Source organism: Prionailurus bengalensis, chromosome C2 (assembly GCF_016509475.1).
Source record: "Prionailurus bengalensis isolate Pbe53 chromosome C2, Fcat_Pben_1.1_paternal_pri, whole genome shotgun sequence".
Taxonomy (NCBI): Eukaryota; Metazoa; Chordata; class Mammalia; order Carnivora; family Felidae; genus Prionailurus; species Prionailurus bengalensis.
In genome coordinates, this window is record NC_057350.1 from 83,782,432 (window position 1) to 83,807,388 (window position 24,957).

General features: G+C 41.4%; 1 protein-coding gene across 6 annotated transcripts in view; it reads left to right on the plus strand.

Moving 5' to 3' along the window:
* The first annotated feature begins 3,845 nt into the window (after positions 1 to 3,845).
* ABCC5 (ATP binding cassette subfamily C member 5) overlaps positions 3,846 to 24,957 on the plus strand; it is a 79,692-nt gene continuing 58,580 nt past the window's right edge. For 5 of the 6 annotated variants that reach the window (XM_043594772.1, XM_043594776.1, XM_043594778.1 and 2 more), the window contains exons 1-2: positions 3,846 to 3,975; positions 7,789 to 7,972. In XM_043594772.1, the coding sequence (XP_043450707.1) occupies positions 7,844 to 7,972 (129 nt within the window). In that variant the 5' untranslated portion in view covers positions 3,846 to 3,975; positions 7,789 to 7,843. Of the gene's footprint in view, positions 3,976 to 6,022; positions 6,130 to 7,788; positions 7,973 to 24,957 lie in introns of those variants that run through there. The other variant, XM_043594773.1, reaches the window with a different exon arrangement.

Genomic DNA, 24,957 nt, shown 5'->3' on the forward strand with positions numbered 1-24,957 from the left:
AGGGGATGCTTTGCAATCAGTATCATGTAAATAAGTAGAAGTCTAATTATACTTATAAGTAAGTGTAAGTTAAGTACAATTCTTTGGCCCAGGCTATCTGTGGACAGACAGAGATAAGACCTTAGGGTATTGAGGCTTGGCACCAGGTCTGCGCAATGGTCGTCTATTATTGTTTTTTTTTTCTCTTTTAACCTATGATCAATATATTTGGAGTATTTGAGGAAGATTTTTAGAAGCTTTTGATTTTATATTAAAGTATCAGATTTGCAGCTTTGGGGTTCTACGGTGTTTGAGGCATGGTAGGAATTGCTAGTTGGCTTGAGATGTGCTGAGGAGGTTTATCTTATGCAACCAGATGGCCACAGGCGCTTCAGGAATTCTCATCAGCAGATATAGATATAGCGACCTGCAAGATTCTTTGGCTCAAGTGCATATAGTCCCAGTGAGAGGAGATATGGTTTGTTCCTATGACACTAAAACATTTTTATTATGAAATACTTAAAGCCACCAAAACGTACAGCAAATGATATTAGAAGGACCTGTGTAACCACTCCAAACCTCGTTAAAATGAACATTTATAAGTCATTAAATTTTTTTAATGTATATTCATTTTTTAAGAGAGCGAGAGAGACAGAGCATGAGCAGGGGAGGGGCAGAGAGAGGGGGAGACACAGAATCTGAAGCAGGCTCCAGGCTCTGAGCTGTCAGCACAGACCCTGACGCGGGGCTCCATCCATGAACCGCGAGATCATGACTTGAGCTGAAGTCGGATGCTCAACCAAAAGAGCCACCCAGGCGCCCCTATAAATCATTTTTAAAAGAAATAAAATATTACAGAAACAGATGAAGCTCCTGTGTCTCCCTCTCTGATCTTATTCTTGTACCTCCAACACCAGCTATATCTCCAATTACACCTTGAAATTGTTGTTCATCATGCCCACGTATTTTTTATATTTTTAAGTACATATATGTGTATTCATAAACAACATATCACATTTTTACATATTTACAAAATAAATACAAATTGGGGTTATACAATTTGAGTCTTTTTGTAACTTATCTGTGCTCAACATTGTTTTTGAAACTTATACATAGTGATACATTATAGCCCATGTTCTTTAACTGCTGTATAGTAGCTCATTATACAAACACCATAATCTAGTTATCTGTTCTCTTGTTAATGGAATTTAGATTCTTTCCACTACTACAGACAATGCACAATGAATATATCTCCTTGTGTATATATGTGGGAGGCCCTTTAGAGCCTCTTTTCTCAGCTAATTGCATTAAGCCCTGATGCCCTAAAGCATTCACTGTGTGTAATGAATTAACTTCTCTCTTGGACATCTAGAATGATACTAGATATGTGTTATCCTTGGGAGAACTGAGAAAATAATCACTCAAATAATTCTTTTTAGGGCTTAATTCACTTGCAGAAGCCTCCATAGAGAAAGGCTACCCTACAGCATATATGTAGAAGTGGAATTTCTGGGTTCAAGGATAGGCATATGAGGTGGAAACCATTAGTTTCCACTGAAATCTGTTCTTTCCTTCTGCCATTGTAATGGAATTGTAGATGGCTCATAGCTTCCCAGCTGAGGATTGCACTTCCCAGTTTTCCTCTCACTTAGATGTGCCCAGATGATTAAATTGTCACTAGTAGAATGTGAATGGAAATGATGTATATTGCTTCCCTGCTGGTGCCTCAAGATCAGGTCACACATCTCCATATTCTTCCTTCCTTCCACCCGGGTGACTCGTAATAGCAATGAGTAGAAAAATTTTGGAGCTATATGTTGAACCTGACAGAGCCACCATACCCTTGGTCTCTGACTGCCTGCAGGAAGCAGGACTACACTACTGATCTGGGATACTTACCTAAGACTTTTATTTATGAGAGAAATAAACTTCTTGACTCCAAGCCACTAAATTTTAGGTGTCTGCCAGGGATCTAACAATACTGCCCTATATATAGCCCTTTTCCAATATACTAAATATGGCCAAACTGCTCTTTAATATGGTTCTATCAGTTGATACACTGCCAGCAATGTGCAAAATATCCTGTTTTTCCAGATCCTCGACAATAGTCGGTGTTGTCAGGTTTTTATGTTTTCCCATGAGAAGGGCATAAAACAGTATCTCATTGCTATTTTAACTTGAATTTCCCTGTTGTTTTTTTTTTTTTCCTGATTGGGTGTCTTTGCATGCTTGAATGGTTGTTCAGGTTTCCTTTACAGTGTGTTCACTGTCTGTTCATATCATTTGCCTATTTTCCGACTGAGTGATTTGCCCTTTCTTATTGAGTTGTAGAAACGATTTGTATATTTTGTATCCAAAATTTTGTTGGTTATAATTTGTGGTTTTGCTTTTCAATTTATGGCTCTTGTACAGAAATTTAACGGGGCGCCTGGGTGGCGCAGTCGGTTAAGCGTCCGACTTCAGCCAGGTCACGATCTTGCGGTCCGTGAGTTTGAGCCCCGCGTCAGGCTCTGGGCTGATGGCTCAGAGCCTGGAGCCTGTTTCTGATTCTGTTGTCTCCCTCTCTCTCTGCCCCTCCCCCGTTCATGCTCTGTCTCTTTCTGTCCCAAAAATAAATAAACGTTGAAAAAAAAAATTTAAAAAAGAAATTTAAATTTAACTATAGTAAGAATGTATCAATCTTTCCTTTATTTTTTGTGTTTGCAACTTGTTTAAGAGGTTCTTCTCTACTCCCAAGGTCATGAAGTTATTTCACATTTTCTTCCCAACATTTTAAAGTTTTCCCTTTCACAGGTCGGTCTTTGATCTACCTGAAATCGATTTTTCTGTGTGGGCTGAAGTAGTAATCCCTGAGTTTTTAAAAATACAGATGACCTATTGTCCCAGCACTATTTATCCAAACTTCTTCCTTTCCCTACTGATCTGTAATGTTTTCTCAGTCACAGATCGTGTTTACACATATGCATGAGTCTGTTCCCAGCCTCTTTGTGGTGTTGCATAAGCCTACTAATCCATCCTCACTCAGGAACATCGTGTGAATTAATTATGATACTTTAGTGTCTTCAAACTAACTAGTTGTATAAAGATGAACAAGTCACTTTACCTTTTTACAAATAATCTCTGAAATGGAAAAGATATACCTACAGTGTGGTTGTGGAGATTAAAAGAAACAAGAATTTCATGTAAAGCACCACGTACAGAGTAGGTAGGCACTCAACAGAGAGTAGTGATGTTACGATCATGTTGAAGGTACAGATGAAACACAAAGAGAAATACTGTGATCAGTCTCTTTGGGAACCTCAGTTTGATTTACAAAAAGGAGTGAGTTGGTACATCGTTTCCAAGGCTCTTGCTACCGTAGAAATTGTGATCCTGGCGTTTCATTATCTAGAAACCAGGCAGCACAAGGTTATGTGACGGGCAATGGGATAAAACTGATAAAGGTGATATCAGCGCAGGATGCAGGTCGAATACTGAGCGAACAATCGTAAAATGTTAACTGCCATAAAAGACACGAGTTGGGGCTAGTTGATAGCTGATGACCTTCATGATATTTTCTGGTGCATAAATGGCCGCACACCGTCGGCTCCGTCCTGCCTGCAAACACCGAGCTGCGCCCCCCACCCTTCCCCAAGGGCTACTGTCAACCCTCCCGGCCACCCACTGGGGCACACGGCCTCAGAGAAGATTCCAGACAGGCTCGCATAAGCTCTGAGAAGGATGGTGCAGAGCCAGGAGCGCGGTGGAAAGGAGGAGCAGCCTGCACCTCCTCCGGGGCTTCTGCAGCGCTTCTGGGAAATATAGTCCTTTGCCGCGTGTCGAGCCTCGGGCTCCTAGAAGAGGGACTACAATTCCCTTCAGTCTTGGGGAGTCTTTGTGCAGCACGCCTGCGCAGTCTGGCGGCCAATGCCGCTATAAAGGCTTGTTTTGCTCCGGGGCTGATGCTCGGGAGCGTGGTCGAGTGGCCGGTGCGGCCGTCCTGGAGCCGGGGCACAGGTAGGTAGCAGCTAACGTCGCACCCCCTACTTCTCTGTTGGTTGTCACGGGGGTCACCCCTGTATGTTCCCACCCGAGGTAGCGGACTGGGATCGGGGATAAGAGGAGGTTCGGGGGGGAATCCGGAGACCTGAGAAGCGCAGCCTGGCCTCTTTCTAGTGTTCCGCCGCCCCCTCCTCGGGACGCAATCCCTGAGGGCTGGCTGGTGCTGAGGTCCTGGCGTCGGAAGGCAGGTAGGGTGGGCTGAGTGGTCGAGAGTGCTGGCTACATACCCGGATGCGGCCACCAGGGGGTGCTGCGTCCGCGGCCCGTGGGTGTGGGTCGCTGTGGCCTCGTCAGGCCCAAACTGGCCGTGGGAACGCCCAAGGGTCAAGGCATCCCAGGTGAAGCTGGCGAGAGAGAAGCCCCCATCCTCATGCTTGTGGGGAGGGCGGCCCGGGGCACACCCCGCTCAAGTCTTATACCAGCGATTCTGAGCTGCCAGCGCAGCGACCTTAAAAGTCATCCTCTCGTTTTCTGCAAACGGGTAAATGGAGGTTCGTGACACAAGTACGCACAGCAAACCCTGGGCAGAGCCAGGAATGGAGGGAGTCCTGATCTCTTGACTGTCATCAGTGCCTTTCCACTTCCACCACACAGAGCTGCATGTTGCTTTGTGTTTGTTGCACAGGGGTCATCTGGCTTCTGCACAGACGTGGGGAGGCAGGAGGCAGAAGGGCACAGGAATGATTGGCAAAGTTTCAGAAGGTTTTGAAGGACAAGATGGATAGGTTATACTGGAATCTGTTGCCTAAGTGAAGGGTGCGGAAGGTTGAAGCACAACAAGTGGATTATCAGAGGGTGGTAAATAGCTTCAGGTCTTCTTGTGCAGCTTCAGGGCCTGAATGAAATTCCTGAGGTTGGATACCTAAGGAATGTTGTAATGAAGGCAATTTGGAAACACCAGTCTGGCTAGTTCCAGTTCTTGCAATCCCCCTCCCCCATGCAGTTTCCTCTGCATCATTGTGCAGGGAGAATGTCTACACTTTTACCACTGGAAGGGGAACCTTGATTTAAAAAAAAAAAAAAAAAAAAAAAAAAAAGGCAGTTGTCTGGCCTCAACTCTGTTGATTTTGAATCTGGACACTTCTTTGGGGTTCTACCACTTTGGCTGTTCTGCTAATGTCGTTGTATAGCTCTGACTCAAAAAAGAAAAAAAATCCTTTCCTTTTTTCCGTTCTTGACAGCTGAGTCAAGTTAGCATTGCAAAACAACTTTTTAACACCCAAAAGGAGAACAGAAGAAAATAGGGAAGTACAAATAGAGTCAAAAAGAGTCAAGCCTATAGTGATCCTTTCTTGGTTGCTTTATTCAGACTTGGGCTTGTTTTTTTTCTAAAACTCATAGGGATTCCTAGCTCTTGGGTGGCCTCTATGTGGGGTGGCCGGTCTTATAATCCTGATACACAGAAGATGGAATTCTTATATTCAAGGCCAAGAGATAGTAACTTTGTGCATACTCAAGGCCTGCCTGCTCTCATGGCTATGCCTCTTTTCCCAGGAAGCTAAGAAACAAGAGTGTTAGAGGCAATGGAAACCTGCTCCCCACCTCCTTCGTACGTAGAATAACTTGAAATAAAATGATTGAAACACACTTTGGTTATCAAGAGTTCTTAGACAATTGGGATGAACTTTATGTTCTTCTTGATATGGCATTTGGAATTGTGAATTAGTTGGTTGGGCCGTGCCCCTTTCACACCCACTTCCTTCCTCTTGCCTTTTTTCAAAATGGGACTTATCTGTTCAGCTTCCACACAATCAGCTAGGTTAGGGAGCCTTTTGTGAGGAAGGTTGGACTTCAGTGATCCCTCTAACAAGAAGGATTACTCTGATCTGCAGCTGCAACCTGACATTGGGGACACAGGCAGATGCCCAGGTCTGTTTATAGTTTAGGCTTAATGAGGTCTCAGTGACGTGATTGCTGTGCTCTTGGTTGTAAGCCGGAGTGCTTTATGGTGCAGTTTGTCCTTGGACAAGGTGACTTTTTTTTTTTTTTTTTTTTTTAAGATACGTAATTTAGCAGTATCGACTCAGGGTAGTTGAACTAGACTTCTGAAAGGCAAGAAGTGTGCTGGAAACACGTCTGTATGGAGGAGATTTAGTTCTTTTTTATTTAGTAAGTATTCTCCTTTTCTCTGATACCTTAGAAAAATGAATTGTAGTGGTCAGAATTTTGTCTGCAGAGTAGTACTTTTAAGACCCAGTGATAGCTAGGAAGTTATGGAATCCAAAAGGCAACACAGCTACACTTCTTTAATTTCTAGTGAGGCTGGTGCGAAAGGCGTTTTCTCAGCTTGTATCTGGGAAACTTTGAGCCATCTCAGAGTGGGGGAAATGTGTGTGTTTTATTTTTTCAGAATTAACCAGAGTTGATGCAGTATATTGATCAAAGTTAGCCAGGCAAGCAGAGGTTTAGAACAGAGTTTCAGGTAAATATTAGGTAAGATTTTGTTGGACAGGATGGGGAATTTCTTTTTGTTATTGTTTTCTAATAACGGCTTTGTTGAGATATAAATTATATACCATTAAATGCACCCCTTTAAAGTATTACAACTCAGTTTTGGGTTAGTACATTCACAGGCTTGGGCAACCATCACCACTGTCTAGTTTTAGAACACTTTTGGTACCCCAAGGGGAATTTGTTTTTAAAGTTAAGGTGTATTATTGTTGGGGCAACTGGGTGGCTCAGTCAGTTAAGCATCCTACTTCCGCTTAGGTCATGATTTCACAGCTCAGGAGTTTGAGCCCTGTGTCGGGCTCTGTGCTGAGAGTTCAGAACCTGGACCCTGCTTCAGATTCGGTGCCTCTATTTCTCTCTGCCCCTCCCCTGTTCGTGCTGTCTCTGTCTCTCTCTTAAGAATAAATAAACATTAAAATTTTTTTTTCTAAGTTAAGGTGTGATAATATTGTTTTGTTTTGCATTTCAAGTATAAATTTGTTTTGTATTTGTATTTATGTAACTTCATGGAGCTTTAAAATAACAAACCAATTACCCTATTATAAAAACGCAGAGGGGCGCCTGGGTGGCGCAGTCGGTTAAGCGTCCGACTTCAGCCAGGTCACGATCTCGCGGTCCGTGAGTTCGAGCCCCGCGTCGGGCTCTGGGCTGATGGCTGGGAGCCTGGAGCCTGTTTCCGATTCTTTGTCTCCCTCTCTCTCTGCCCCTCCCCCGTTCATGCTCTGTCTCTCTCTGTCCCAAAAATAAATAAACGTTGAAAAAAAAAATTAAAAAAAAAAAAACGCAGAGGTGGGATATATCATTGGTAGAATAAGTGCTTTGTAAATTTTCATTTAGTAACATTTAGTAGGAGAAATAATATCCATTTTAAAATTGTGGAGTTTATAATGCTTGGAACAAACTTAAAAGATGTCTTTTTTTTTTTTTTTTTGAAAGACTTATCTGAATGCTCCTTCCATGGGTTTGAGCTTAGTTGAAGGTGATGATATCTCTTTACTAGTGTGTTTATTTTTTTCTAATCTTTTTTTCCCCCTTAGGGGTGGGAGGTGGTAATCCTTGGTTCTATTACACTGATATTTTTTTCTTTAAAAAAAATGAAATGGCACTTTAAACATTTCTGAAAAATTATTTTTATAGGTATGATGGTAGTAAACTTTAATGCTTTTGCCCTTTTTTTTTTTCTAGTTTAAAGTACTTTTGCATATGATTAAGTACAAATTTAGGAAATCTCTTTCCTTAAGGAAATAAAGAAAATTTTTAAAAAATTCTGGTATAATTAACATATAGTGTTATTCTTTGATGAATTTTTAATTTCAGAAATTCTCAAGTGAAACCAAAAGTCTGTGAGCCCTGGCACCTCTACTCAGAGAAGATGAAGGATATCGACATAGGAAAAGAGTATATCATCCCCAGTCCTGGTTATAGAAACGTGAGAGAGAGAACCAGCACTTCCGGGCAGCACAGAGACCGAGAGGACTCCAAATATAAGAGAAATCGACCGGTCAGTATTCCTTTTCCTGAATTCCTTTTCTTACCTACTTGTTGTATTAGACTACACCTTCTTTTTTCATATAATGCATAATTAAAACGAAATTTCATTTTTGTTGTTGGCTTTATTTTTTTATTAAAAAATTTTTTTTTAATGTTTATTTATTTTTGAGAGAGAGACAGAGCACGAGCAGGGGAGGGGCAGAGAGAGAGGGAGACACAGAATCCAAAGCAGGGTCCAGGCTCTGAGCTGTCAGCACAGAGCCCGATGCCAGGCTCAAACCCACAAACCGTGAGATCATGACCTGAGCTGAAGTTGGAAGCTCAACCCACTGAGCCACCCAGGCATCCCTGTTGTTGGCTTTAGATCACTGGTAAGAATTTATGGTTACATATAAAAAAGGAGCGGTCAGTTGGCTTCAGCCTGCCACCTATTTCTCCTTTTGAGTTCTCCTCTCTCCTGCTTGTACCGCCCTGTGGTGAATTCTGAAAAGGCTTTGCTTGAGAGAAGTCACCTTGTAGGGGTGGGGGTGGGGGTGCTGAAGAGGGAAGAGAGGAAATATGAACCATTAAACTTCATTCGTGTACTTAGGGGCACCTGGGTGGCTCAGTCGGTTGAGCATCAGACTTAATCTTAGCTCCTGGTCCCAGGGTTGTGGGATCAAGCCCCTTGTTGGGCTCAGTGCTGAGTGTGGAGCCTGCTTAAGATCTTCTCTCTCCCTCTCCCTGTCTCTCCTTTTGCCCTGCTCATGTTCTCTTTCTCTCTCTCTCTCTCTCAAATAAAACAAAACAAAACAGAAACAAACCCCCCCCCCCAACTTCATTCATGTACTTAAAATTGGTTTGTTTGTTTTTTTGCCTCTGCCTCTGTTGTCTGTGTTTAAAATGTGAATCCTTTGGAGGGACTCCTGCAGATTTCAGAGTACTGGAACAATTCTACACTGTGGTAGTATGATAAGTAAGTTTTCCAAGGAAATCCATGGATGTGAAGGAGTCTTTAGATAAGAATTTTGTTTTCTCCAAGGGAAATAATTAAAATACATTTTAAAAATTTTTTAGTTTTTTTATTTTTATTAAAAAAAAATTTTTTTTTAACGTTTATTTATTTTTGAGACAGAGCATGAACGGGGGAGGGTCAGAGAGAGGGAGACACAGAATCTGAAATAGGCTCCTGGCTCTGAGCTGTCAGCACAGAGCCCGACGCGGGGCTTGAACTCACGGACCACGAGATCATGACCTGAGCCAAAGTCGGCCACTTAACTGACTGAGCCACCCAGGTGCCCCTTAATTAGTTTTTTTAAATGTTTATTTATTTTGAGAGAAAGAGACAGAGACAGAGACCGAGTGTGAGTGGGGGAGGGGCAGAAAGAGAGGGAGACAGAATCCGAAGCAGGCTCCAGGCTCTGAATTGTGAGCACAGAGCCCCATGCGGGGCTCACACGTACAGGTGTGAGATCAAGACCTGAGCTGAAGTCGACACCTAACCAACTGAGATGCCCAGGTGTGCCATGAGTATACATTTTAAAATGGAAGAAATATCTTTCTTCTGAAAAAAAAAAAAATTATACCTTTTATTCAATTGCAAAGGAAGAATGGGGGTGACTGGGTTTAGGAAGGTAAGGTTTGTATTCATGTACAGTATTTGTTATGTGAAAACTTGAGAATCAGAAAAACTTTGCAGCTGACACTGGAGTTTCATTAGCCTGACATTACCTGTCCTTCTTTGGTATCTGAAAACTGTTGCCTTATTAAACAACATTTTCTCAGTAATAGGTATTTTCTGTCCCCACCGTATATATATTTTTTAAGGTTATTTATTTTGAGAGAGAGAGAGAGGGAGGGAGGGAGGGTAGGGGCAGAGACAGGGAGAGAGAGAATCCCAAGTAGGCTGTGTGCTGCCAGCTCAGAGTCTGATATGGGACTTGAACCTACGAACTGTGAGATCATGACCTGAGCCAAAATAGAGTTGGATGCTTTACTGAATGAGCCACCCAGGTGCTCCATCCCCACTGTTTATTATATAGTGCTTTCCTACTCAAGCTGAACTTTGGAAAACAGTCAGTGTAATCACTGTCAAATCCTTACGGTGCCAGTTTTATAACTTGTTTGTGGTTTGTGTTGTTTGTCTAAGCCTTATGTTAATTAACCGTGTGGTGAGTATCTTTTGAGTGCCAGGCACTGTCAGTATGCACTTAACTCTAGAAAAAGTCACAAAGGTGACATTGGAGCAGGACTTTGAAGGATGATTAGGTAGGGATGCTTTCAAGTTACTATGTCATCTGTGGTTTGATGGTTTATGAATAAAATGGTATTGATAGTAGAACGTGACTCATGGGATTATTGAAGATTAAATGAGATAATGCATATAAAATGCTTAGACTGATGCCTGCCATTCTAAGATGGCGTTCTAACATTCTAAATGTTAGATCTTAGAACCAGTTGTCTAGAGCTTAGGATGTGAAAGAGAAAATTCTGCATGTCATGCTAAGGAATCTTTTACTATGGGCACTGGGGAACTATTGGAAGTTATTGAGGAGGGTTTTTGTCCCCCCCTTTTTATTTAGAGATAACTATGCAAAGAAATTCTGTATACACTTTATCCACCTTCCCTCAGTGGTAACTTCTTGCAGAAAACTATAGCACCATAGGGGCACCTGGGTCACTCAGTTGGTTAAGTGTCCGACTTCGGCTCAGGTCGTGATCTCCCTGCTTGTGGGTTCGAGCCCTGCAGCTCAGCGCCTGGAGCCTGCTTCAGATTCTGTGTTGTCCCTCTCTCTTTGCTCCTACCCTGCTTGTGCTCTCTTTCTCTCAAAAATAAACATAAAAAACAAAACTATAGCACCATATCTCAACATTAAAACAATCCACCCACCTTATTAAGACTTCCCCAGTTTTATGGTTTTGTGTATACTCATTTGCATGTGTATATTCTGTGCAGTTTTTTCGCATGTGTAGATTTTTGTGACGATCACCACAGTCAGAACACAAAACAGCACCATCACAAGCATCTCTCGTGCTATTCTCACCTCCCTTGCAGCCATAGCCACCTCCCTTCCCCTTGCCCCCAGTCTCTGGCAACCTCTAATCTGTTCTCCACCTTGACAATTTTGTCATTTTAAGAATGCTATAGGGACACCTGGGTGGCCCAGTCGTTTGAGTGCCCGACTCTTGATTTTGGCTCAGGTCATGATCCCAGCATTGTGGGATTGAGCCCCATGTCAGGCCCTGCACTGAGCCTGAAGCCTTCTTGAGATTCTGTCCCTCTGCTCCTCTTCCCTGCTGCTTGCTCTGTCTTAAAAAAAAAAAAAAAAAAAAAGAATACTATATAAATGGAATCACGTGGCATGTAACTTTTGAGATTGGCTTTTTTCACTGTGCATAATTTCCTTGATATCCATCTCGTTTGATATGTGGATCAGTATTTTCTTTTTGTGAGTCGTACTCCATGTTTTAGGTAGTTCTTTCCTTTTCATTGTGAGTACTATTCTATGTTATAGAGGAACCATAGATTGCTTAACCATTCATTTGTTGAAGGGCATTTTGGGTTATTTCTAGTGTGTAGTTGTTACAAATAAAGCTGCCTTGAACATTTATATATAGGATTGTGTGTGAATAAGCTCTCATTTGTCTGGATAAATGCCCAGGAATGCAGTTGCTGGGTCATATGGTAAGTGCATGTTTCGGTGTATAAGGAACTTCAATACTCTTTTCCAGACTGGCTATATACTTTTCCATTCCCACCAGCAATATATGAGTGATCCAGTTTCTCTGCATTCTTGGCAGTATTTGGTGGTGTTGTTATTTTTATCTTAGCCATTCTGATAGGTATGTCTGATATCTCATTGTGGTTTTCATTTGTGTTACCCAAGGGCTAATGATATGGAGCTGAGAAGGGATTTTTAAGACTTGATTTTTATCTTAGGGAGATTAGTTTTGAGACAATGTAGAAAAAACCTGCATAGGAGAGAGAGAAAATATAGGGAGCGGTCGGGAGGCTCCTGTGCCAATCTATGTGAGAGAGGCCAGGAGTCTGCATCCAACCAAGCATAATAGTGAGGAGAGATGAGAGAGGAGAGACAGGGGCATCTCTGGAAGGAGAAGGAAGTATTGGGGGGTCTGGGATTGGTGGTAAGAGTTTAAAACTACTAATGGATGTATAGGAAGAGAAGAAGATTCAGGTGAGAATGAGTTTACTTTGAACATGTTGAATTTGAGTGCATCCAGATAAAATGATCAGAAGATAGAGCACAGGCAAGTAAGGTAGGAGAAGAAAAATTTGAAGTCATTAGTGCATCCATATAGATGAAGCCTTGGGAGTGAGCAAGGATGGCTTATAGCTCAGAAAAAAGGTGGAAGCTGGGAAGCTATTGTATGTGGGTAGTCTGGTGAAATTTCTGGAGACAGGGTCCCCACCCAGTTGGTTACAGTAGAAGTGACATTAGGACATACAGTGGCAACAGCCAGCTTTTCCTCTCCAGGTGGAGAAGAACTGTAAATAGAATCACTATTGTGCCCTTTGTCCCCTAACTTATTAAGTCAGGAGCCAGACAGCAAGTTTCCTTCATGTGATCGAGTCTTATCTTGAAGAAACAGGAAGGCTGTTACTACTTTTATAAAATGTCAAGAGTCCACATAAACTTTATTTTCACTATCCTTTCATGTTTCCCAGACTTTTAAATTTGAGTACTGTTTTCATGATTTTTATCTTATCCTTGTGCCCTCAGAACTTTTTTCTTACTTGAAGTATTTCTTTTAATCTGGATTTTTTATTTTTGCTCAGCCTTGACCTAAGCAATAAATAAATAAAATCGTAAGTTTATGCTGTCTGTTTTTTTATATATGTTAAAATGAATGCATAACTGTCAAGTGTTTTTAAAAGGTCACGTTCTGGGGTGCCTGGGTGGCTCAGGTCACGATCTCATGGTTCATGAGTTCGAGCCCCTTGTGGGGCTCTGTGCTGACAGCTCGGAGCCTGGAGCCTGCTTCAGATTCTGTGTCTCCCTCTCTCTCTGCCCTTCCCTCCACTCACGCTTTGTCTCTCTCTCTCTCTCTCAGAAATAAGTAAACATTAAAAAAAATTTTTTAAGTAAAAAAATAGCTTTGTCTAGTACATTATATTTTCAGATATTTGACTCTGAAAACTTTTCTGTATGGACTAAGGGTGTGTGAATTTGTCTATGCCCTTGTGTTTTCAGAGTCAGGAATATTACCTGTGAGTCTACTTGCTTTTTGGAAGGAGAGAGGGATGAAGGAGATTAGTATTTGCAGACTCTGCATTATTTTTCTCTTGATTGGTACTCGGTGATTCAGCAGATTTTCTGGACAGTCAGTGATAGGATGAGTAAGAACACCTGCTTTTTTTTTTTTTTTTTTTCCTTTTCTTTTCCCTGTCGGCATCCATAAAGCTTTATAAAGCTCAGTACGGGTGTGATACGGTTATCTGGCTTGGTGCCAGGTGTTGGTTTCCAATAGCAGCCCAGAGTCCTCTGCTGGAGATGACAACAGCACTCTTATTGGTGCAGAGCCCAGTGGCTTTCTTGCATGGTGAAATGAATCTACAGGGCCATGGGTCTCCTGAGGTTGGCCTGCTGCCGTGATCATGAGCTCTTTTACGCTGTCTGCAGTGAGGCTGCTGCTTCTTTCCTAGGAAATGCTGCTTCAGGGAAATAAATATAGCCTGTTGGCTGGAGCTGAAGGAGGCTTCTGTCAAAAGGGAAGAAGAATATTGAAACCAGCTTCCTGTATTCTAAGCAGTTTTAAATACCTAAGCCTTTATTTGGTTAAGATGTATGATCTGGATGTTACAAATGGTTAATGAAAACTTTTTTGATGAAATCTTGGTTCTGCTTTTAGGTAGCCTTCTGCTAATGGTTTCTTTAATGTCTCGCCATTCTTCCACTTTCTTTTAATCAGAAATAAACAGGTCAATGCCAGGAACAGGAAACTGGGCCTTCAGAGGTCTTTGTCAATGATCGAACTGGTGTCAATATCAAAATTACAGATTAATGTGAAGTTAATTTGGTGCACTGAAATTCACTAATTAGCAGAATTAAGCTTGTCTGTCCCTTCCCTTCTTATCCTCCCTTTAGGGAGTTAACCTATTTAGGTAATTAGATCTTACATATGTTTTAATTATTTAAGATTATTGTGTAAATTAGCTTTTCAAGGAATCAACTTCACTCTGTTATTAGGTATCAGATGAAAACTTGTGTTTACCAAAGCAGATATGGTGTTATATCTTGGTTTTCTTAAATGTTGTATTCTCACAGTAGAAAGCTAGCCAGACTGCCCCAATCTTCACTTCTTGCTTCTCACCACTGTCAGCAGTTGTAGGGGCTCTGCAGCACAGGAGTCACATGACAGAACCCTAACGTCATATACTAACATCTTATACTAAGCATTTAACATGGGTCTATGTATGGTACAAGGTGCTGAATGAAGTTTTTTGTTTTTGTTTTTTATGTTTATTTTTGAGAGAGGGAGACAGACAGAGAGAAGGAGACACAGAATCTGAAGCAGGCTCCAGGCTCTGAGCTGTCAGCACAGAGCCCGAAGCGGGGCTCAAACTCATGAACAGTGAGATCATGACCTGAGCTGAAGTCAGACACTTAACTGACTGAGCCACCCAGGTGCCCCTGGAGGAAGTTTTATTTGTGAATTATACTTTGGATAAAAAAAACCCCAAAACATTTATTTATTTATTTGAAAGAGAAAGTGGGGGGGGGGGAGGGCAGAGGGAGAGGGAGAGAAAGAATCCCAAGCAGGCCCCATGCTGTCAACACAGAGCCCTACATAGGGCTCGATCCCACAAACTGTGAGATCATGACCTAAGCCAAAATCAAGAGTCAGATGCTTAACTGACTGAGCCACCTAGGTGCCCAGATTTTTTTTTTTTTCCTAAAGCTAAAGCCTGACAGTCTTAAAGAGCTTTTGTCAAATGCAAAATATCAAAATTCTATCTAAATCTAAATCTCAGTCCGGACTGCATATGAAAATCACTTGAAGAACCGTTAAAAACCATACCTATGAAGGGCCCTAAACCAGACTGATTAAACCACTCTCTGGATTAGGGTTCCAGCATCCATGTTGTTGTAAATTTGCCCTGGTGATCGTAATGTAGCCAGCACAGAGAATCTCTGCTCTGGATCTCATGGAATAAAGTTTCTTCTATCCCCTCCACCAGTGGGGCTTTAAGTGTTTCCTGTAAGTCTTTTTCTCCCCTTCTGATTCATTTTCAGTTTAATCCTTTGAAACCTTATCATTGTAATAACAAAGTTAATCTCACTCCCCAGTGTAATAGAAACTTTGAATAAGTTCCTTGGAATTTAGCTTTATATAAAGCAGCTAAAAACTCTCAAATTCCTGCCAATTATTGGGTAATGCTAGATTATGAACTGCAGAAAAATACCTATTTGCCATGGTATTGGTGTTAAGTTATATCCATTGGTTTTATGGATGAATCCATGAAGGCTGCCTTCTAGAATTTTGCTATCCCTCTTGACTGAAGTGGCCACTATTGGACTAAGTTCTTAAGGGAAGAGCTTGAGATGGTCAGGATCATGTTCCTAACCTATTGCAGTAAGGATGGGATGAGAATTAGGAGAGGAAATGTCCTTTGTAGTTTTCTTTAACTTGTTGCAGGTAGGGAGGATGGGAATGCCTAAAGTCAGCTGGTCTTGGGAGGGCATCAACTTTTTTATTTCTTCTCTGATTTAAAAACACATTTTAATTTTTTTTTTTTTAATTTTTTTTTTCAACGTTTATTTATTTTTGGGACAGAGAGAGACAGAGCATGAACGGGGGAGGGGCAGAGAGAGAGGGAGACACAGAATTGGAAGCAGGCTCCAGGCTCTGAGCCATCAGCCCAGAGTCTGACGCGGGGCTCGAACTCACGGACCGCGAGATCGTGACCTGGCTGAAGTCGGACGCTTAACCGACTGCGCCACCCAGGCGCCCCTTTAATTTCTTTTTGATTTAATTTTTAATATTTTGAGTCTCTTGAAACCTGTGTCTGATCATACAAGAGTTCCCCTTAAAAAGTTTATCCATCTAGATGTTTGTCATAAAGGCAGTTTCAGGGGAGGGACATCTCAGAAAAACTTTTACTTGGGCCAGAAAAGTTTATAAGAGGCTACCCATTCTGTGTTTGTGAATTAAGATCTTGTGAATTAAGGAGATCTTGTGAATTAAGGAGAAGAGAGGGAGAATATGCTGTAGTGTCTGAGGCCAGTCTATTCTGATTGTACCCCAAATACTGCCTTTTTTTTAAGTTTATTTATTTATTTTTGAAAGAGAGAGTAGGGTAGGGGCAGAGAGGGGGACAGAGGATCTGAAGCAGGCTCTGTGCTGGCAGCAGAGGTTCGAACCCGCAAACCTAGAGATCATGACCTGAGCCAAAGTCGGATGCTTAACTGACTGAGCCACCCAGGCACCCCCAATTACTGCTTTCTTTGTGGAGTGTGCCAGACAGGAGTGCTGTAGCCTTTAATCCCCTTGAAAGCTGAGAGGCGCCTCTGAACTGCCAGTTGATTCCTGCTGTCCCCACATTCAGGAACAACTTGGATGAATCCTCAGCCCCCAGGCTTAGGAAGGCTGCCCTGCTGTTGTCCTGCTGTCAGGAAGGGATTGTTCAGCCTGGGGAATGATTTCTGGCCTCTAGTATCTTGTTCCAGGGGCCTCCATGCAGGGGACAGCCCATGGTTGCCCTGTCAGCAGACATTCCGCTCTGGCAGCCTGTTAAAATGAGATGGGACAAACTAGTTATGCGGTGGCCATGCTGTGCGATAGGTGTGCTAATTATCACAGCCACTGGGATGCTGTTAGTGTGCACAGCGGAGGGGAAGTCTCTTATGCAGTTATCTCCCTTTGCTTATGGATCAAATGTTCCTTGTTTCCCTCACCAGATGGGCATGAATATGACTGTGTGTTTCCCTGACCTTTATTTGAACCGTAGCAGAACCTGGATTTCATTGACCCCTTTTAGCTCCCCAATACCCCCCACTGTGCCCATCACCGTTGCCTTGGTAGGACAAAAAATGCTCAGTATCTTGTAGCTACATAATCCTCAGGAAGATATAAATGTCAGTAGTATTTCCTTGTTTAATGTTTTGTCAACTCCTGGATCAAGCAGTATTTTTCCCTTTGGAATGAATCGACTGCTGCAGAGGCCTTTCTCTGGCCGAGTCATCTGGCCATGGAAAGCCTTTCTGTCTGCAGTGCCTGTCAAGAGAAATAAGGAGAAATGGGCGCTCTTATCTCAGGAGAAACTGTAAAAAGTTACTTCTAAAAAGGATTTAAAATACTGTAACATAAAAAACAAATAGGCGTCATAAAATACACTCCCCCCTAGATCAGCATACGTCAAATACTAATGATATAATCTGTTTAGCTGTCTAGGACAACCTTAGCACTATTGACATTTGAGGCCAGATAATTCTTTGTTTGGGGGGGGGGGGGTAGTTCTCTGCATTGTAGGATGTTCGGCATCTCTGGCCTTTACCTACAGGACAAACTCTGGCCTTTACCTTTCAGGATTTGTGAAAACCAAATATGTCTCCAAACATTGCCACATGTCCCCTGGGCAAGCAAAATCACCCTCTCTTGAGAACTGTAGGGCTACATACACTATGTAATACTGCGGCCACATGTCACTGAGCATTTGAAATATGTGCAGTCTGAATTGAGATGTGCTAGATATATAAGATACACAGTGGGGATGCCTGGGTGGCTCAGTCGGTTAAGCGTTCGATTCTTGTTTGTGGCTCAAGTCATGATCTCGTGGTCGTGCTGATAGAGTGGAGCTGGAGCTGGCTTAGGATTCTCTTTCTCTCCCTCTTTCTCTGCCCCTCCCCTGCTCACACTCTCTCCCTCTCAAAATGAATAAACATTAAAAAAAATACACACTAGATTTCAGAGACTTGGTACAAAAAAAAGTTAAAACATCTCATTAGTAATTTTTATTATTATATTTTCACATTACATAATTAATGTAATATTTATTATATATTACATTCAAATGTAAATAACATTACATTATTACAATTTTATCAATGATGTATTTAAAAGATAATATTTTCTATTGGATTAAGTAAAATATATTATTAAAATTAATTTCACCTGTTTTTTTTACTCTTTTAATGTAGCTACTAGAAAAACTTAAATTACATTTGTGACTTGCATTATATTTCTATTGGACAGCACTGAACTGATCTAATTGATCAAATGTAGTTTAGCCATTAATTTTGTATTAGGTATTTCATACCCAATAAACCATTGGATTGAAATTATTTTTTTCTTTTGAAAATTTTCCTTCATACATTACTATTATAAAGACAGAGAATATGTAGAGTGTTACGTATCACCAGTTTGTTCTCCTCAGTACCTGCCAGTGGCATATTAAAAATCACTTCAATGTTCAGGGGCGCCTGGGTGGCTCAGTTGGTTAAGTGTCCAACTCTTGATTTCCACTCAGGTCATGATCTCATGGTTTGTGGGATTGAGCCCTGAGTCAGGCTCTGCACTGATAACGTGGAACCTGCTTGGGATTTTCTCCCTCTCTCTGCCCCTCTCCTGCATGCGTTCTCTCTCTCTCTCAATAAGCAAACAAGCATTAAAAAAAAAAAAAAAGAGCAAAAGGAAGACTGATTTTTAAAAAATCAGTTCAATATTCAGATGATGTATGTTTGTGTTAACACTTCCCTCCTTCTTGTATGGGAGGTATATAGAGTTGTATCTTAAAATATAATTTATTTCTCAATGACATTGCATTTAGAGGCTGAAAGAAGCTTTTGAACCAGTTTAGCAGACTGTTCTGAATTTCGACCTTTTGTGAATACTAGAAAGTAACCTGCATGAAGGCAGTGATTTAGAGGTGTGGGGTCTGTCCACTCTTGCATCCCTAGCACCTAGAGCAGTACCTGGCACATAGTAGGTCCTTCAGTAAGTATTTATTGAATGAATAGATTTAAAAAATCATATATTTTTCAGTAAAAACTGGCTGTTCAAATATATCAGTTACCTTGTCATTTCTTTAGCTTTATTCCCCTTCCCCTTAATGTTAATTTCATTATGCAAACATTTTCCTTTTTATATTTAAACTCATCCATCTTGCCTTTGATAAGTTTCTGGCTTTGGGGGAAAATGGAGACTATTTTCCTCCCATAGCTCAACTAAGTAAGCAATTTAATTCTCTTTCTTCTATTTATTTCATCTTTTTAATGTAACTTTTTGGGTTAATCCCAGATGGATTAATGTGTGGTATATCTTTTAGATGTTGGAGTTGCCAATTTCCAATGTGGGGGGCATTCCCCACCCCACCCCCCACCCCACAACACCAAGAAATTCTTGGATACCAGCAGGATGTCTGAGAGTTCAACTCAATTCTGACTCTCTCCCGAGACAGCATCAGATTCTACCTGTTAAGCGCTCAGACCTATAAGACTGCCCTCCATCTCTCAACTTTAGACACTAGTCGCCAGCCCCAGGTTGTTTGTTATCTTTACTTTTGACCCGACTGGCTATAGATTGAAGGTTCCACCAACTTCCTCGTTAAAGTTCTTTTAATTCACTAGAATAGCTCACAGAATTCAGGGAGACACTTACTTACATTTATCAGTTTATAAAAGACATGTTAAGAGATATGAATGAATAGCTAGACGAAGAGAAACACAGGGCGAGGTGTGGGGAAAGAGCATGGATCCCCAGGTGCACCAGTCTCCTGAAATCTCCATGTGTTCACCATCCTGGAAGCTCTCCAAACCCAGTCTTTTTGAGTTTTTACAGAGGTTTCATTACACAGTCATTATTGACTAAGTTATTGGCCATTGGCTGATTCAGCCTGCAGTCCCCTGGTAGGGGGCAAGACTGGAAGTTCCAACACTTTAATCACGTGGTTGGTCCTCCCAACATCCAGCCCCCAGCTTTGGATGAGGTCCAAAAGTCACTTTCATTAAGACAATAAAAGACACCTTCATCACTCTTGGCACTTAGGAAATGCTAAGGGGTTTTGGAGCTATGATCCAGTAACTATGGTTGAAGACCAAATATATATGAGAAATGTATTTTGGTTACGTGAGTGACCAAATATACATTTCTTATAAATCACAGTATCACAATGTGAAACCTGGATCTCAATGAATTCATCTTTAATCTGTTATTTGTTTTTCCCAACAATATTCACTGAATCATGTTTCTCTACCCTGTTATTTATGCTTTCATACAACAAACACTTATAGTTTGAATATGTTAAGTCTTTTCTCTTGGTTCATTTCCATCTTTAATCCATTCAAATTTAGAATGTCGATAACTCACTTTACAGGATGTTAATGTGGTGGGATAAGTTTATTTTTATCTTTAAACAGACATACTCTTTTATTCCTGGCCTGTTTGGCCAGGTAAGCTTTTTAGGAAGGCTAGAGAGGAGAAGTTAGGCCTACAATCAAATAGTTGGAAAGATGAGACATCTGTGTGGTTACTGACAGGGTGGTATAAAGATAATTTTATTTTGTTTCAGTATAAGTCTATAATGTGTCTGTGTTTAACATCTGTTCATCTTTGGTTTAAAAATAATGAGGAAGCACATTTTTAATTTTTGCAATTAAATAAAATAGTTTTTTTGCATTCTAGTATTCTAATCATGTACTTGTGACTTTGACTTTGAAACTACCATTTGCTTGTCATGAGGTTAGTTGAGAGAGTTAGAGTTAGAGAGTCATAGTTTATTTTAATCTGATACTCACCCTGGGGAAAAAGGAGAGCTGTTTATGAGGGTACATTTGAGGTCATCTTGTACAGTGATAGTTTATTTGCTTTTTTCGTTTGTTTGTTTGAAAGCGTCATAGCATAGTGATTAAGAGCCTCAACTCTGGAGCCTAGACTCAAATCCCTGCTGCCACTCAACATCTAAGTGCCTCCCTTTCCTCAGCTATAAAATAGGAGAAATAATAGTACCTACCTCATAGGGTTGTTATGAGGATTTAAATGAGTTAATACCTAAAAAGTATTTGAAACAATGCTTGGCACATAGAAATGCTGTGTTGACTTGTTATAAATTAATTTGCCCAGATATTCCTGTCATCTTCGGGTAAGTAAGCTGTTTGCCTTTACAGATAAATGCTAGTCATGAGATCTGGCTATAAACAAGGACAATTACTCTAGCTTCTTCTATTTCTTGCTAAAGTCCTGGGGTAGGTGGGATAGAGGCAGCTTTAGGTCAACAAAATAAAACTGAAATTACTAAAGCTAATAGTAGTGGGGGAAGAAGGTTCATCAAGAGGATGCAACTGCCAGTTGACCTGTGAACTGGACCCTTACAATTGGAAGCTCCTCACTCCCTCCCCCACCCTTGGAATGTGGCTTCCACTTGCCTTCCCCTCTCCCAGAAGCTTCCTGAGGAACACAGCCTTGAGATAATAATGTGTTGTTGAGACCATCTGTCTGGACTGTATACATGACTGAACCTGGTTAGGGCTTCTAAACTTTTAAGACTCTGGAAGGTGGGTGTGGAGATGTACTCATCTTGTCACTCAAGAAAAGTCTCATATGTAAATTCCCTTGCTTATCAAACCTGCCACCTACCAATCTGAGGTGGTTTGCCTCTTTCCTTGGTCTCTCCTTGCCCTGCATGTATGGGGGCCAGTTTACAAACCAACTGTTGGCAAGCCAGTCAGGAGACCAAAGAAATGGCCTTGGGAAAGAGGCATCCTCCTTGGGGGAAATCCCTGGTTGGCTATCTACATTGATGTGGGGAGTGGTGGCCTGTATGTTAGATGCTTGTGGACCACCATGTGAGTACTAGGACACCCTGAAAATGCCAGCAGGTCTGATACACATTTGAGAAACTACACATAGCACACTGTGCTCACTCTGCCCAGTGAGCATTCATTGTGAGCTGGCCTCTAGTCTGGGCAGCTCTGCTGGCCACTGATGCCCAATAAACTAGAGGCTGAAGCTTGGATCAGAAAGTTGGGTAAGGGCTGAAGTTAGAGAAGGACATGCAGTTGTCCACTATTCAGTTTTGGGACTGGCAGACTAGGTGGGAGAGCAGGATAATAAGTTGGAGACCTTAGTCTCCATTTTGCCATTTTGCCATTTTGCAAAGCTAGGAGGGTGTAGGCTTCTGTGGATTGAGGTCTGAGCACTTGTGACAAAGCCTGATTAGGACTCTAAGAGGTGGCTCAGTCGGTAGAGCATCTTACTCTTGATCCCAGGGTCCTCTTGAATCCCAGAGTCTTGAGTTCAAGGCCCATGTTGGGCATGGAACCTTCTTTAAAAAAAAAAAAAATGGATCTAAGAGTTGTAATTGCTGGAAAGTGAAGAGAATGAAGGGGAGAATATTATGGTGATTGGCAGTGAAATAGACAAAATGCCCAAGGCTGTCCAACCCTTAATACAGAGGAAAGTTCCAAATAGCAATTACTCAAAAAACTCCTAAGAGAAAACTTGTACTCTCTCTGCCCCTTAACGTTGTAAATTTTATCATGTCTTTGAAATGTAAACACCCCAGGAGATAACCAAAACACTGCCCACAGAGAGTGAATTTAAAAATAGGGAAAAAGAGGGGCGCCTGGGTGGCTCAGTCTGTTGAGTGTCTGACTTCGGCTCAGGTCGTGATCTCATGGATCATGGGTTTGAGCCCAATGTCAGGCTCTGTGCTGACAGCTCAGAGGCTGGAACCTGCTTTCAGGTTCTGTGTCTCCCTCTCTCCCTGCCCCTCTCCTGCTTGCGATCTGCCTCTTTCCCTCTCTCTCTCTCTCTCTCTCTCTCTCTCTCAAAAATAAATAAACATTAAATAATTTTTTTTTAAATAGGGAAAAAGAGGCTTTTCAAAATACTGACCGCTATAGAAGCTCCCTTGCCTCAGAAAGCTTTGGCCATGGAGCGCCTGATGGCTCAGTCGATTAAGCATCCCATCTCAGGTCAGGTCATGATCTCGCGGTTCATGAGTTTGAGCTCCACACTGGGCTCTGCTGACAGCGTGGAGCCCACTTCGGATCCTCTGTACCCTTCTCTCTCTGCCCCTTCCCAGCTTGTGCTCATGCGTACTCTCTCTCTCTCTTTCTCTCTCTCAAAAATAAGTAAACATTAAAAAAAAGAAGAAGAAAAAAAAAAAGCTTTGGCCGTGTGAGAAATACCTGATTCACAGCTAGAGTTTTGGAATGAAAGCTACAGGGTCTCTGTGTCTGCATGTTATGTAGGTCTATGGACATATATTACATATGTGGTGTTTTTCTACCTCCAGAGGGCATTGCCAAAATTACTATGTAAAAGAGTTCTATTTAATTGGCTTCAGGAAAAATAAATTTAAATATCAATAATATACTTCTGTAAAACTGAAAAAATTTTATTTCATCTGCTAAAAGGACAAAGTTTTCTTGAACTATTGGTTTGGTCTAGATGAGACTGTGAAAGGTTTTTCTTTACCTTTTAAGTAATCTGCCTAGAAAACAAAGATTCTATGGTTTATGAAAATAATTTATTGCACCTTATGTTACCTTTATTTTAGAAAACTGAGTCTTCTCTATTAAAAGAGCTAAGTTTTTTACAACTCTGTAGCTTTCTGTATTAGCTTTTGAAGTCTTTAATTGTCACTTTGGCAAAATGGGTAACTAAGTATTGTTTCATGGTGGCTGTAATCTAATCAAGTGTTTTAAGCCTTTTGATATTTTTGACAAACTTCCCCCAAATCAAATTCTTCTTTTTAATTTTTTTTTAATGTTTATTTGTTTTTGAGAGACAGAGAAAGACAGAGTACAAGCAGGAGAGGGGCAGAGAGAGCAGGAGGCACAGAGTCTGATGTGGGGTTCAAACCCATGAACCGTGAGATCATGACCTGAGCCGAAGTTGGATGGATGCTTAACTGAGTGAGCCACCCAGGTGCCCCACCCCAAATCTAATTCTAATAAAGTCTTGTTCACTTTGAACTAACTTTGGGATTTTTCAGAGGGTCCCTAGAAACATCTCAAAAGATGTATTCTCTGTACTTGTGAAAGGAAGACATTGAACTAATTAGGCTTAATTTGTTTGTTAAATTTCATGGGAAGCATTGTCAAATAAGAAGTAATGCTCAACTTTCTTTATGTTGTTCCAGAAATTGTACACAATTCCTAAAAATCTGATATGTCCTGGTTCAGTCATAATTCTAATTATTATTTTAAAAAGGATGTCACAGAAATAATAAAATTTCTTCCCCCAAGTTTTCACTTTTTCTTCTTTTCTAATACATGATAAAAAAATTTTTTTTAGATTTTTTATTACATTTATTTATTTTTGAGAGACAGAGAGACAGAGCACAAGTGGGGAGGGGCAGAAAGAGAAGGAGACAGAATCTGAAGGAGGCTCCAGGCTCTGAGCTGTCAGCACAGAGCCCGACGCGGGGCTCAAACTCACAAACTCTGAGATCATGACCTGAGCTGAAGTCGGACGCTCAACCGACTGAGCCACCCAGGCACCCCCCAAAAAATCTGTTTAATGTTTATTTAGTTTTGAGCGAGAGAGAGACAGACAGGGTCCGAGCAGGGAGGAACAGAGAGAAAGGGACACACAGAATCTGAAGCAGGCTCCAGGCTCCAGGCTACATGCTGTCAGCACAGAGCCTGATGCGGGACTGAGACTCACGAGCCGCGAGATTGTGACCTGAGCCAAAGTCAAATGCTTAACAGACTGAGCCACCCAGGCGCCCCTCTAATATATGATTTTAAAACGTTCACAGTTTTACTCCAAGTTCTGCTATAGCCCCATCACACAAATTTGGAAGTGCTATAATTTCTTAGCGTTTTGTTCAGAATATTTACTAATTTCCATTTTATATATTTAACTCATATTATTTAGAAGTGTGTTGGGGTGTCTGGGTGACTCAGTTGGTTAAGTGTCCAACTCTTGGTTTCGGCTTAGGTCATGATCTCACAATTTGTGGGTTCAAGCCCTGCATCGGTCGCCATGCTGACAGTGTGGAGCCTGCTTGGGATTCTTTCCCTCTCTCTCTGCCTCTCTCCTGCTTGC